The sequence below is a fragment of the Seriola aureovittata genome, chromosome 8, assembly GCF_021018895.1.
Source record: "Seriola aureovittata isolate HTS-2021-v1 ecotype China chromosome 8, ASM2101889v1, whole genome shotgun sequence".
NCBI classification, from domain to species: Eukaryota; Metazoa; Chordata; class Actinopteri; order Carangiformes; family Carangidae; genus Seriola; species Seriola aureovittata.
In genome coordinates this window covers 5562731-5577431 of record NC_079371.1, presented here as the reverse complement: position 1 = coordinate 5577431, position 14701 = coordinate 5562731, and the positions used below count along the sequence as shown (strand labels likewise).

General features: G+C 41.8%; 1 protein-coding gene across 2 annotated transcripts; it reads right to left on the bottom strand.

Moving 5' to 3' along the window:
* Positions 1–54: 54 nt before the first annotated feature.
* LOC130173681 (probable carboxypeptidase X1) lies at positions 55–14473 on the bottom strand. 2 transcript variants are annotated; one of them, XM_056383132.1, is made up of 15 exons: positions 14121–14473; positions 12926–13084; positions 9589–9698; positions 9325–9464; positions 9000–9084; positions 7067–7226; positions 6883–6974; positions 5733–5856; positions 3374–3570; positions 3116–3295; positions 2276–2473; positions 2083–2179; positions 1698–1837; positions 1416–1518; positions 55–1066 (listed from the first exon to the last, which is right to left on the bottom strand). In XM_056383132.1, exons 1-15 carry the CDS (start codon positions 14455–14457, stop codon positions 759–761), a joined length of 2430 nt encoding a protein of 809 aa, XP_056239107.1. In that variant the 5' UTR covers positions 14458–14473; the 3' UTR covers positions 55–758. The 2 variants fall into 2 exon arrangements, with proteins under 2 accessions (XP_056239107.1, XP_056239106.1); XM_056383131.1 differs by lacking the exon at positions 12926–13084.
* Positions 14474–14701: the final 228 nt, after the last annotated feature.

Below are 14701 nucleotides of genomic sequence, written 5' to 3'. Positions count from 1 at the left end.
CATTTCTTTCCAGTTTCAGTGCTGTTTTCGTAAAGATCTTATAATCTTATTAGATTTGTGAACATGACGCTTTTATTTTGAAGGAGTCGTGCCGTTTCATCTTGAACTTCTATCAGTTCAACCACCTGTTAAAGACGAGGAGGTGGATACAAAGTTACAGTTTGACAAAAACTCAGAAAATGACGGAAACTAAAAGAAAATATAACAAGTGAAAAGACAGAATGTTTGAATGGAGCCGATGTCCTCGGCGCCTCCATCGCTCTTGCTCATCTGCAACTGTGCGTCCTCCTCCGGGTAGAGAGTCTGAAGTCAAGGTAGGGTTAAGATTTTTGTTTTTTTGTGAGGACTGAACGCCTGACTTTCTGTACAGTACAGTCTCTCCTTGTGTTTACTGGCAGCTTATCTGCCTCACCTTCTCGTGAGGAAAGGTCTTGTCCCAACGTAGTCCCTGATGTTTTCTTGCCACGCAATCAAAACATATTTATACTTTGAAGTCCAAACCAAACATTTCAGCAGTTCTGGAGTTTGCTGTGACTTTTAACAGCATCAACAGCAGCCATAAACAAGTCTTTAAGTAGTGAATTGTTCTGCTGCTCCACAGCAGAGGATTAAATTCTTTATATATCAGGTGTGTATTTGTACAGTTGTTGTGGATAAATAACAGCATTCAAACAAAGGAATAGTGACATGACTCCAGTGAAGACATTGTGTCATAGTGAAAATGAACAAGGCCTGCTTTGTTCCCGTCATCCTCATCTTTACATCCTCCTAACCCGTTTGGCGGCGGCAGCAGCACGCCTCTGGTTGATAGCCTTGGTGGTGACGCGGAGCTTACGTAGACGTAGCTGGCGCAGCCTGAGCTGCAGGTCCTTGGGGAGTTTCCCGCCCTTCGCTAAAATCTCCTTTAGCCTCTGTTTGGGCATCTTGGTGAGGCGGAAGTCGCAGATCGTGGGGTAGTGGTCATACATGACCTGGCAGGTGCGGGTGGAAGGGAAGTATCCCTGTGCGCTGGCCGTCACTTTGTACTCACCGGGGTTCAGCAGCCGCCAGTAGTCGCCGTCAGCAACTGCAGAGTAAGACACAGCAGGAGATGGAGTAACACTCAGGATATGTGGATAAATGCATTTAATAAAATACTGTCATGGTGGAATATTACAGTAAATTTCTGCCCTTCAGTGCAAAGTTTATCATCCCAAAAATCCAGAGGCCTTACTGCAGAAGCTCTCAATTCCAATTATTACAACGATACACTTAAAAAAATAGTAATGACAGAATGGCTGGAGAGTGACCAAATAAAAAGTAAAGTGCTTCTATTATGAGTTTATTTAAGATGAGCAAAATAAAGCACTAGTTATGTACAGAGCATGGAAAGCAGGAAACTTAATTAATATCTGATGTGAGATGTAAAACTTTACCTGATCTGATATGATGATCAATGACATCGACTTTTATTATGGCATCAGCTATACCAGCCTCTGTGTCTTTGTCCCGAACCACACCTTTAATTCCACGGTGAACCTAAAAAAAAAAAAAAATCAAAGAAAGGAAAATGAGATCATTTTTATTGGGGCTGTCGATATGAAACAGCAACACACGGTAAGAAGCAATAAATGAGAGAGATTTAAACTTCAGCTGTTTTGCTCACAGAAAAAAAAAAAAAGATTAAGTGAAGAAAGATGATAAAAAAGGAGCCGGACCTGCTCCATGTAAACCAGCAGAGACTCTCTGTTATTGTTCCACTCGATGGGAAGTTCGCTGACATGAGGAAATTTATCACAGGACAACTCCACCGTCACCTCGAAGCAGTTGGTGTGGAGGTAGCTGAAGTCATTCATACCTTGCAAGGTAGACAAAATACATGAGAAATTAAATTAAATCTGCTGCAGTCGGAGGGTTTCATTCTTACCACATCTGTTCTTGATGAGGTTAATAAAGAGATGAGGTTAGAGGGCTCTGTCACACAGCAAAATAAACTTGACAATACACACAAATATAAAAATGATGTAATACTCTAAAAGCTTTATGGAGTTCAGCTGAATCACACTGGATTAAACTAACTTTAGGAAACACACACATTCTTACTTCCTGGTACGTTGTGCCAGTCAGCTCCATTGATGATGTTGTTATATCTGAGGAAGTCCTTGTTGTGGCAGGGCCGCCGGTCTGGGTTGGACATCACCTGTTAATGTGAGAAACAACAACTTGGTAAAGGAGATGTTTTTTCAAACTGAGAGCGATACGTGCCAGGAGGAGGAGGAGGAGGAGGAGGAGTAACCTGATTGGTGCTGGCGTAAACTGTGGCCAACCAACGGAAGAAACTTTCATCAGCGGTTGGCGTGTGCTCGCGAGGTGCCCAGTCCCGGGTCATGTCGTATGGGTAGGTGACCACCAGCTCTCCACCGTGGAGGTTGGCACTGAGAACAAATGGGATGTTCTGCATCCAGTTGATGACAGCTCGGGTCTCTGATGCCACCTGATGTTGGAGGTGGAGATTTAGTCACAGAGGATAAACTGGGTTTAAACAGATTTTTATACAGACATTTCACTAACACCATAGCAACTAAGATCCAAAGTCCTACTTATTTTAAATTAGCCAGACAAGGGATTTTGCCATAGAAGGTGTCTTTAACTGGTGTTTCTGAAAATCTAAAACATGTTTGAGGGTTTTATATCCATGTTGTTAGATAAATGAGTATCTGCTATTGAACTTTACAGTTTCAATTCAAGAAAGATAAAACGATTTTTTTTCCAATGGTCATTCAGAGACAACACAGTAAGAAATGTGCTCCAAACTAATGAGCTGTATTAAAGAGTTGAGAATTAATTCCTTTCAGTATAAACTACACTGAATGGTATTTTTTGCTATTTTGTTTTGTTTTTATCATGAATCACATGTTCATTTTTTATTTACTGTAGGATTTTATTGATAATGAGATGATTGATGCATTCATTTCTACAGCACAAGTACTGAAATCAATCATTTAAGACCAATTTCTTGAGCATGCCTGTTGCTCCATGTTGCAGTAAGATGTAATGTCAAACTAAAAGAGTAACAAACATTAATATCTTAATATTTTACTTCTTTTCAAAGTGTCATGTGCGTCTTTAAACTTACAAAGGCGTCTTCAGAGGTGTACTGCTCGGGGATGGGGAAGTAGTGGTTGATGAGTTTGGATTGGTCCGTCTCCAGCTCGATGGCCGTCCACATCCCTGAGTTAAGGTCAGCAAAGTTGTGGTTCATGTCTATGCCCTCGTAGCTGTAACGACCCAGGGCCCAACCCGCCAGCTCTGAGCCCTGTGGATTAAAAATGTAAAGAGGTGTCTAATCATCATCTACCAAACACAATCTTTGACTAAAGGTATCTCCGTGCACCTTTTTAAAGGCCATCTCGTAGCCATCAGGGTTCATGGAGGGCAGAAGGTGGATGCGAGTCTCTTTGATCAGACGGACGATGCGCTGGTCGCCCCGTTTGTATTCTTGGCACATGTACTCCATCAGGTTGAGCAGAAGCTCCCGGCCCAGCACCTCGTTCCCATGCATCCCTGCGACGTATCTGAACTCTGGTTCTCCTGCAGGGGGAGCCACAACAAAGGGGCAGGTTCTAAAATGCTGTATGATCTGACATTTGAATGCTTTTACTTTTGTTGTTGCTCATGTTCTGTGTCTTAAACTGTCCAGATATCATCATATGCCGCAAGGATGAGGAGCCCTTCCTCGAAACTTAATTTACCTACAGTATCTGTGTTTGCACAGATCAACCTCTTTCACTGAGCGCCATGAAAGGATCCGTTTCCTGTTTCCGCCACATACATTACACTTACAAGTGGCTCTGAAATCTCACACGTCCTCCACAAAACTGTTTATGAGCAGGAGTTTCAACTCACACTGAGCACAGATGAGTTTCTGACACTGTGGCTCTGAGAGGTGGCCGATCCGGGTTTGTATACAACAATCAGCATGCCTGAATTCATGAGGTGTGAGCGATTCATGTTTATTTTGAAGTTTTGAGTTTGGAAAATGGTTTGAAGGCCTTTCCAATATTAAAGGAGCTTCTAAGCCTGGCTCCAGGGCCTGGAATCACTGCCCATGTTTGAGCAATTCAAATAAATGAAGTGGAAACAAAATGTTAATTTAGTCTGATTATCAGGATGGGATCCTAATATAGATAAGCTTTACTTCAATAACTGGAGCTGGAAACTCTTCATCAGGGTTCTGATCCTTTGTCATCGTGTATCAAAACTAAATGAAAGAATGTGCTTTAGTTTTGGTCAGTTGTTTATGGTCTGTCTTTTAGATTTTGTGGGAAAACTGTAACCTTTAAATACTTGTGGGCTTCGGTAAGAGCATGTTTAGTGGTTTTGCAGTGGCCAGAAATGAATGATGGAAACACAGTCTGGAGTCATCGCAGACTAACACTGGGACTGGGTCAGTTCATTAAAATGAATCTCGATCTCGTAAGATTATGAGGGATGTGATCGAACTGATGCTGTTTGTTGATGGAAGATTATAAGGAAATTATCCCAAGAAACAAAAAGTGGAATTTTCTTTATTTAACCAATCAGAAAGTCAAATAAGCCTGAACCTCTCCAGTGGCCCAGCTGAGACAGCAGCATAAGAACAAACTTGGAGACAAACTTTCTACAAGAAGCTACATAGACAGTTGTTACATAATGTGTGGAAGATGAAGGGGCGGAGGGAGAATCCAGTTTGCGTGTTCCTACTGTAACCACTGAGATGGAAGATAACATGAGAAGACTCAGAGCTCAGTCAGTGGAACATGAGATCGACCAGACCGAACCCACACTTTTCTTTGGAAAGAAAGACAAAGAATCAGGTCATAGACTGAACCGAGCGGAGGGAAAAACTGAACCCTCCTTTGTAAAAGCTGCCAGTTATTTGTTGATATACGACAGGAAGTCCTAACAAAGCCGGCTATGGTGATTTTTGTATTTCATCACATCTGGACTCAAGGATGAACTGATTAGAATTGGGTGGTCAAAGGTCGAGGTCAAGGTCCATATCTACCACCTACCTTTCAACCCACCCACCAACCAACCTACCTACCCAAATTTTAAAGATTGAATGGACAGGCATGATCTCCCACTCTTCTGCTCCCCCGTGCTGCCTTCACTGCCATATATTTTGGCGGGAAAACCTCTCCCCTCTGCTGCCATGTGGGCTGAGCTGAGGAGGCCAAAGAAAACATTTGTACACCTCAGAGCCGTTTACGTTTCACACAGTGCTGGACTGTCTGGTTTAGTTTTTGGGATACAGGGGCAGCCACTGTAGATGCCCCCCCCCCACCTGCCCCCCTGACCCCCTGACCCCTCTGATCACTCTGTGAATGCAAAGCAGGATCTGGCCCTCGTCAGGTGAAATGATTTCTCTCAGTGGAGGAGAAGCAGCGTGGCAGCAGTGCAGCATGTGGACGACTGCAATTGTAGTGAAGGAAGAACTTCTTTAAGGTTGAGCTGCTCTAAAGGCAGAAATAATCTCACCAGCTTTTCTAATTCATAAACTTTGACCTATGAACAGAGTGAATGGCACCAGTGAAAGGTCAGCGACAATTTTTAACTTTTTTTTTTAACTTTGTTTTAAATTGTGAAACTTTATCAGTTAGATCTTTAACATCTTTTCTTAGAGATAATCCATGATGAGACAGAGAAAAAAGAGTTTTCTTTTTAAACCAGATGTGGTATATTTTGAGTGTTTACTTTCACATCAGTCTCACCCAGCTCGTGTTTTCCAGGGTTGTCAGAGATCTCCATGACGTAGAGCTTCAGACCCGTGTAGCTCTTTCCGATGCTGTAGATGCGGGTGATGTCAGGACACGCCTCATTCACCGACTTCATCAGCTGGGAGGAAAAAAAAGTAAATTTTTGATTATAAAGCAGGTCTAGGTGCTATACAGATACTGTCAAGTATCAAAATGCTCAATAACGCGTTTAATGCTAAATAACATTAGAGACCAGTGGCTAAAGTCTGTTTTTTCTGTAATACTGGAGCATTTTAGTCTGAATTTGACCGTTTGTCCAGCTCGTTTCAGCACTGATTGACCATCATCATTTGCATTTACCGGTGAGTTTTACCAAGCCTTGCCTTGTGTCATTAAAAGAAACAGTCAGCCAATCAGAAGAGAGGCTCAGAGACCAACACAAAATGTCCTGTTTTTGCTAGAGCTGCAGAGAAAAGCTGGAGAAAAGAGATGTGTGAACCACAGTCTCCCTGTCTGTCTGTCTGTCTGTCTGTCTGTCTGTCTGTCTGTCTGTCTGTCTGTCTGTCTGTCTGTCTGTCTGTCTGTCTGTATAATACATCTGAGGAGAGGTTGAGATTGTCATGGACACTTTATAGAGTTCAGTTGATTGATTTATATGTTTGTTGAGTGTGATGTGTAAAATCACACTCACTGATCTGTCTAGTCTGTGTCAAAATGCTGAATGTCTTTCCACATGTGGACTGTGGATTGGTGTGTTTGTTTCTGTGGGCTGTTTTCTGACCATCAGATCCACGACGGTGTCTTCACACAGACCGCAGGTAGTGGCAGCACAGTGAGGACCCTGCCATGATGGAGTGAAACCTCCCATAATATTTGCTTTTTGGTAAAACTGAGACCGGACCACACACACAGACACACACACACTGTGGGAGCTTTCTAGAGTCACTGTAGAAACTAAAACCTGGTACTTTTGTCAACATGGTGCTGGAGTTTTATTTATATCTGACAACACAGCTTCTTTAAAATAAACAAAAATATAACCTCTTCTTTTTGGTTGTGTTAAATTTTAGTTGAAAAGAACATTATCTTCTTCTTTAATACCATTAAGATGTTGTGATCATCATGACTGACCATCATAAAAAATCATTGTCATACTCTGTCCTACCTTTCTCATCTCCTTGTAGTTGTGGTGTCTGAAGTCCAGTTTGTCTCTGGACTCTGCCAGCTCTGTCTGCCATGGGTAGATATTATTTGGATCTTTAAAAAGGAGAAAGATGTGTGTTACAGTGGCCAAACGTGGTGTAAATACTAATACATAACAGCTGTTTCCAGCGGTTGGCAGCCCGTACCTGGGACCGTGCAGCCCAACACCTCGGCTCTCAGGCAGATGTCCCCCAGCGTCCCATTCTCGTACCAGGTCTGCGGGTTGATCCGGATGTAACGGGCCACTGTGGAAGTGTTGAAAAGGGCGAGGACAGGCGTCTCTGTATCCTGGTTCCCTTCAAATACCTTTAACGCAGGGAGACGTGGTGAAATATGAGCTAATCTAATGGACAAGTGGTTTAAAATAAAGACAAGAGACCATAAAGTTTGAATCTATAGCTATGGACCTTTGTTACAAAGCTATCCCTCTTTTTATTTCCACCGTGGATCATGTAACGAAAACAAAATTGCATTAACTTTATTTTCAAAATTCCAAGTACACTATCTACCCATGTGCAACCTTCCTGAGAAAATACATTTGATTAAGAGTCTCAAAAACAGGACTCCATGCTTACTAGTGTGTCACTGCAGATCGTGAATGTTAACTTCCACTTGTGCATGCTCGTCAGCTTTTATTCTCTCGTTAACGTTTCTGTCTGAGATGGAGAATTTTATTACTTCTTTTCTGTTCTTTTGACAACCTGAATTATACTTGACAAAACAGAACAAAAGCTTTTTTTCTTGTACTCATTTGCTTCTATAAAAAGTGACACCACAAGAGTTACAGTGTGGTGATGGGACAGGCGGAAAAATGGAACAGAAAAATTAAATTGAAAAAAGCTGTGGCACACATGCCAGAAAGGCCGGTGAAATAAACAAACCCAACCAAAGCCGAACCACTTCCAAACCTGTTTTATCATCCTGAACAACCACGTGTATCGTACAATCCTGTCACTGTGGAAGATAATGAATGTTGCATTATTAAACTAAAGGAGTCCCTCAACACTGCAGCACGTCCCTCGTTTACCAAACTTTCCTTTAAAGGCCTCTGTTGGAAAGCTGGTAACAGCTTGTGGGAGAATTACACTGTGATGACTTTCCCTTTCTTACTTTCTTCCATAAACTGACATTTAGCATCTGCTGCACGAGTTTCAACAATGCCTGTATAATGAAAACTCAATAAAAACATTGCTCCAAGTACCAACTCAGCAACTCGTTCAGTCACGGTCCAGAGTTTATACCATCTCTCACTAATGCTTCGTCTAATTCTACTTTCCTGGAAATTTTCCCAGTAACTTGCCGATATGTAGATGCTGGTCCTTAGTATATTTCCTAGAAAGAGGTTTGTTGTTTCTTAATACATTTAGAGGAAAATATAGAATGTTTAAATGTTAACCTATAGTTAGTTCATCATAGTTCACTACTCTGTAAGGAAGACAACAGACAACTTTTACCTCGTCAGAAAATAGTCCAAATGGAAAGCATGAGTTCCCAGAGTCCATGTGGCCCAGGTGTTGTAGAGGATCCCTGTGTCAAAATCTGGTTTTAACACCTTACTGTTTTAGTTTATATTGAGGCTGCACTTAGCAATCACTAATATTATCAACAGGTCTGATGATCAATTTCTTTAATAATCAATTTATTGTTCTTTTTTTTTTTTTTTTGTCTGACCAACGGCCGAGATTCAAAAACTGGAAAACTAGTAAATGTTCACACTTGAGAAGCTGGTATCTGCACATTTTTGCTTCAGTGATGCCACTTGTTTTAATTCGGCTTGAAAACACCTGGCAACAGCTGCCTCTGGAACCAAGTGAACAATTTACCAGCCAGACCAAAATAAAATGTAACACGTTCTGACTGAAAGAAATCCCTTCATGCATAAGTTAAGTAGCTAAGATATTGAGAGAAGGAAAATCATTACACTGTAATTCTCCCACTGGCTGTTACCACCATTATAACAAAACCCTCGTCAAGGTCGCTGGTTTGAAAACCAGAGCAGCTTGAACAGTGAAATGTACAAAGGAAGAGAGAGATAAGAATTCAGTTTGAAAGATGGAAAAGAACAATATGTTTACTCACAGCCTCTTCAGTCCCGTTCATACATGGCTTCCAGACCAGGGAGTCGTTACTGAACTGCACCTTGTAGGTGTGAACCACGTTCCAACTGTGTGTGAGCAAGACACATGTAGTTCTATAGTGAATATTATATTACATGTGATACACAGGAGCAGCTTGTAGAGGAGCGTTTACATCTGCATCACATGAGCAGGGCAGCAACAGAAGCCTTCACTTTGAGTGTTTAAGATTTAAAATGGGAGGAAAACATAGATTCATTTTGCTGTACAAAACTACATTTCCCATCAATCTCCCTGGTGCTGTAAAACCTTTGACCCTCAGCACTGACCTCCAGATGGAGCTGCGACCCTGCAGGATGACCCCGGTGAAGCGAGTCTGTTGCCGAGCGTCGACCTCCAGCCACTGGTTCTGGTCTCTGTACTGAGCACACCAGGCTCCGTCGTAGATGTCTCCGTCCTCTATCCCAGACTGTAACACACACACACACACACACACACACACACACACGAAACACACAGTGACAGTGCTGCTCTGTAGATAGCATGTGCTGTACTAGATGAAGTTTTGGACTGCTGTTGGTCTCTGTGGTTACCTGGATGTTGAGGCGTCCGCGGTGAGGGCCGAGGCCTCTGCGTTTGTAGGACGACGCTTTCAGCTGATTGTCTTTGACCTTCAGCGACTCCAGACCCAGTGGAGGACATTCTGACACCATCGACAGACATTTAGTCACCATTTCAATATTATTGTTCAATGACAATAGAGGAGCAAAGTAAGTGGGAGCTGAAGTCTGATCGACGGTCGATAATTGGCTGAGCATCAGCTTTTAGATTGAATCGATTCAATCCTCGGCACAATGTTTTTAGTAACAAGAACGTTGTAAGACTTTGTAAAACATCTTCCAGAGAGCACTGTGGCATTTCAATGGTGGTGTGAATTAAAACTTTAAGCTCTGTAGACTTGGTTGAATGCTTCTTGTTTTCACTTTTTAATTTTTGCCCAATCCTGGATGAATTTCTCAACTTTGGTTCAGCGCTTTGTTGCCGATTACAGCTTTTGTTGCTCCTCTGGCTGCAAGAGCCACTGAAAGTGTTTGGTGCCATTCGACATACAAAACCGATGAGGGGAAAATTAAGAGAGCAAGTTAAACTAATTAGAACCAACATTAACCTGGAAGAGCTGTGTCTCTCTGTGTATTGTTAATGGGACCAGTTTCATTTCCACAGACTTTGCTGCTCTGTACTGCAGTGAACTCTGAGCAGGTTTGCATACCACATGTACTGTAACTATACAAACACACACACTTATATGTACATATATAATACTGTACAGACAGTATGTACACACACTTGACATTATGAGTGAGTAGCTGAGAGTTAAGACATCACAAGATCAATTCTCAAAAGTATGTAAGAGAAAAGGGGGAAATGGTTTGTCAGTTTGTGTCTTTAAGAGTTGAATGTTATATATTGCATATGGAATATATAACATCAAAGGGATTTATCACATTTTATCAATGTGACAAATTACAGACGGACTGAAGTGAAACAAACTGAGTGTGGAAACGTAATAAATGCAGATCTCTCTATAGAGGTCACAAAGAGTCACTGAATGGTTTAATGATTATGAAAATCAGCTGATATCAGCTGATAGCGCTCTCCACCACCGCCATCATCAAAAACTGTTTGTTTTTTGCTTTCAGATTTCTGATATATTTATAAATCAAGCCAAGAGAAGTGAAAAGAAGTGAAGAGGAGGGCAGGAAACAGAGAAAAGCGGCGCTCTCTTGTAGCTGGTGACGTTTCTTTAAACCTATCCACAGCCTCTGCTGCTGTATTAGAGCCTCAGACAGACTCTCATTGTCCAGAGGGTTCAGCTCGGTTCAAACGGCCTCTTCCTGCCAGGAAGCTTCACTGGCTGCTGAAAAAGTGTCAGGCCGAGGTATAGAAGCTGCTTAAACGTAGGTGGCATTTCTTTTAAACACCCTTTCCCCCCTTTTTCCTTGTAGTCCTTCTGGATCTGTGTTGAGCTGCTTGTGACTCAAGATGTTGCTCAGCTTTAAAAAGTGATGTCTCTTTGTTGCCGTCGGCCACTGGACTCCTGCCAAACCACAAATTTCTGTCTGAGCCACAGAGACTTGGGGAGCTGACAATGATGCCCAGGAGATAAATACATTAAAGCAGCCCAACAGCCCAGCTGATTATGTGGGTAAATAAACTCCACTGGGTGAAAAACTGAATCCAGGTTGTCGGTTGGTTTGAGTGTAAAACCTGTAAGTACTCGGTGGTGCTGAAATGCAAACAGAAATGTTGTTTTGTGGGGAGTGGAGCATTATTTCATCTCACTATTGTTCTTTGACTTAGTCTGAAAACCGTGTCTTTTCCTATGAAGTTTAAATGAACAAGCACCATGACTCACACTCCAACCTATGCTCACTATCTAACTCTGCTATTTAATGTGTTTCCCAGAACCGCTCTCCATTTCCTTTTTGATTAGCTGGAAGAATCTTCTGTATTTCATGAATGTGTTTCGGCTTTCAGCAGTTGATTAAGTGCGTTTGTGAAATAAAGAAAGTTAGTGTCGCAAGTTGTTTTGTTTTTTCTTCATTAGTTTGGGCTCATCCAAACACACTGACAAAACTGGGGGCTGCACTAATAGATTAAGAACAGAAAGTGTTTTATAAATTTATAACAAAAAATGATCACCTGCTATTGGCTCAAACCACTGTCCACCAAAATTAGTAAAAACTGTTGACAAGTTGTTGAGACAGTTTCACAAATGAGACTGAAGCAGAAGTCATGATTATTTAAAAAAAAAAAAAAAAAAACATGGAGGGAAGCTGCAGCTGAGACGACGATCTCTTTAATTTGTTGGCAGTTCAAACCTCTTCAGGTTACTACTTGATATCAAGAGCTGAACCAATTTGTCTGATTAAAGCTCATCGTCATGTGAATTGCTTGCAACACTTCACACTCCATGTCGTGGACAGAGCCATGACCACCAATAATTGATTCTCTTCACGAAGCCAAGTAGAAGATGTGTTATTAGCAGTTGGTACTTTCACACTTGCGGTTACTTTTCCATCTTTTCTGGCCTCATCACTGACAGCTAATCTCACTCCGGCTCTGTCTGACAGGCCTGAATGGATTTTTAATGAGGATCAGCTCTGATTTCACATGACATGACAAGTTGCTTACGAAGCATTTATTTCCAGCCGACCTCCACGAGCTAATCTCTGCCTCGACCTTTCCCTCTACATGCACACATTATACTGTATATACAGACGCTCTATGTACACACACACACGCACACACACACACTTCCACAGCGGGCTCAGTTTTCCTGTGCAGCACACACACAGATATACATGAATACACAAGAGCGTGAAAACACAAAGATATACACACATACATCTGCAAGAACTTATAGACAAAACAGCTGGTAGACCAACTGCAGCTCTGTGAAGGCTGAAACTGAGACATGCGAACCAAACTGAAAAACTTTAGTGGTTCAAGTTTGTGTGTGTGAGTGGGAGAGTGAGCTTTAGAAAGAGACAGAGAGAGAGAGAGAGAGAGAGAGAGATGGACTGGCTGGAGGGAAGCGCTTCAGATTGGATTAATGTCTTCTACAAGTTTAGATATACAGTATGTGCTGCCTCAGCATGGGTGCAGCATGAATCAGATCCGGGTCTGAACTTAGATTAGCAAATAGTTTTATAATGTGTCTGTTGCTTTCCTGAGTCAGTTTGCACTCAACCGGTAATCCAGTGTCTCAGCGAGCTTCACATTCCCTGAGGACACTTGAATTGTCCCGTTGCAGTAAACCCCACTTTTATTCCAAAGTGGTGAAAGCACTAAAAACTATTTGCTACTAATATCTGACCCCCGTCTGATTCACATACTGTATACTTTAGGGCTAATCCCAATACATACGTGGGACTGTTTCCGTGCCAGCCACTGATTGGCTTTTGCTTTTTTTGACCTGTGCTTTGGTTTTCTTAACAACCTTTGGCTCCTTGCTGATGACTTTGGGTTTCGCCACGACCGTTTTGGGCTTCTTCCCTACGTTAACGCTCCTGGTGGACCTCCTTGCTATAAAAAGGCAAACCATTTTATGCAGTAGGAAACATGCATGTACAAGTTGACTTCAGATAAGTGTCTTTTTTTTTGGAGGAAACTATTCTTTAGCGTTGGTTGGAAAGTTGTTGCTCCATCTAAAACCACCAGAGGATTCAGTTTAGAGCTACAGCAAACAGCACAAACCAACTTTAAAATCTGAGTCTGCATTCATGTAAATACTGCTGTGCTGGAGTTTTTTTGGCTGTATGTGTTTGCATCTATTTACATTTAAGTCCTTTGGCTGCAGCCACAGTGAGTATACAGTTGAATTAATGGCTGCATGGACAACTGCTTTTAAAGAGCGCGAGGGGTCTTTTTTTTTTTTTTGGTCTAAGGCATCACACTGGTTTTCAGCATCTGGTTTTCATCAGTAGAAAACACATGGCTGAAATGTAGAACATCCTCCCCCAACCCTCGGACACTGACTCTCTGACCGCAGATATGCAAAGACCAACAGAGCTCTTTTAACACTAGAATCTAGGAGGCTTTGAGGAACCCTGAGGGGTAGTTTGTCTAGAAACCCAGAGGCTTCATCAGTGGTTAATTCATCAACAGGACATAGACCATGATGGCAATTTTTGAGGGGTCATTGACAGCCTCAGGAGGACTATTTCTTCGCAGAACCCAACCACCCCTGAGTTTGTAGATAGTTTGTTACATCTAACTTAAAAATGAAACAACACATTTTCTCTTCAAATGAATGTTTTGTTTTTTTCTTTATGGGAAAATCAAAGAGACCCATGAAACCAACAAACAATTAGTTAAGTTGTAAAAACAAATAGTATTGATGCAGATTAGCACAACTGCACCACTGAAAATGTTTCCATGAGGAGTAATGCAGCAAATTCCACATTGAAAACTATAAACCCTTAAGGGAATGTTAAATGTTTAACTGATCATTAACTGTCATTAACTGCCCACAAAGGTTTTTTTTCAATTAGTTGAATCAAATAAAAAATGTAGAATACAAATGATAAATAATAAAAATATAACTTTGATATCCATTCACCTAACTCCAGAGGACCTTCTTCTTCTCCTTCTTCTTCAGCTTCTTTTCTTGGAGCTGCTCTCTCTGCTGTTTTACCGGTGCCTTCAGTAGTTGTGCTGGTTGTGGGAGGTTTAGTTGTTTTCTCATTACAACTGGTTGTGAATCCTGTGGTGGGAACATCAGTGGTGTTTGCAGTTTTTCCTGCAGAAGAAAGGCTCACAGTTGTAGTAAAAGTAGTAAAAGCTGCATCAGTGGACGCCACTGCAGTCGTGTCGTCATCAGCAGGTCGGCTTGAAACGACCGCAAATGATCCATAATGCAGAAACAAAAGCAGAGTGAGGTGCAGAACTCCTGCCATAGTAACTCTTCCCTGCAGAAACACCACTAACACTAAACACTCATTCAACCTCACTGACCTGCGCTGTCAAGGCGCCCGCCATGCAAAAACAACTTCCCGTCACAGGTCTACAAAAATAAAAGCTGGGTTGACAGGCTTGTCTGTGAGCAGCAGCAGCTGAAAATACAAACGGAAAAATTGATTATTAATCAGCAAATGTTCTGATAAGAGATTAATCACTTGAGTCATTAAAACTTCTCTGGTT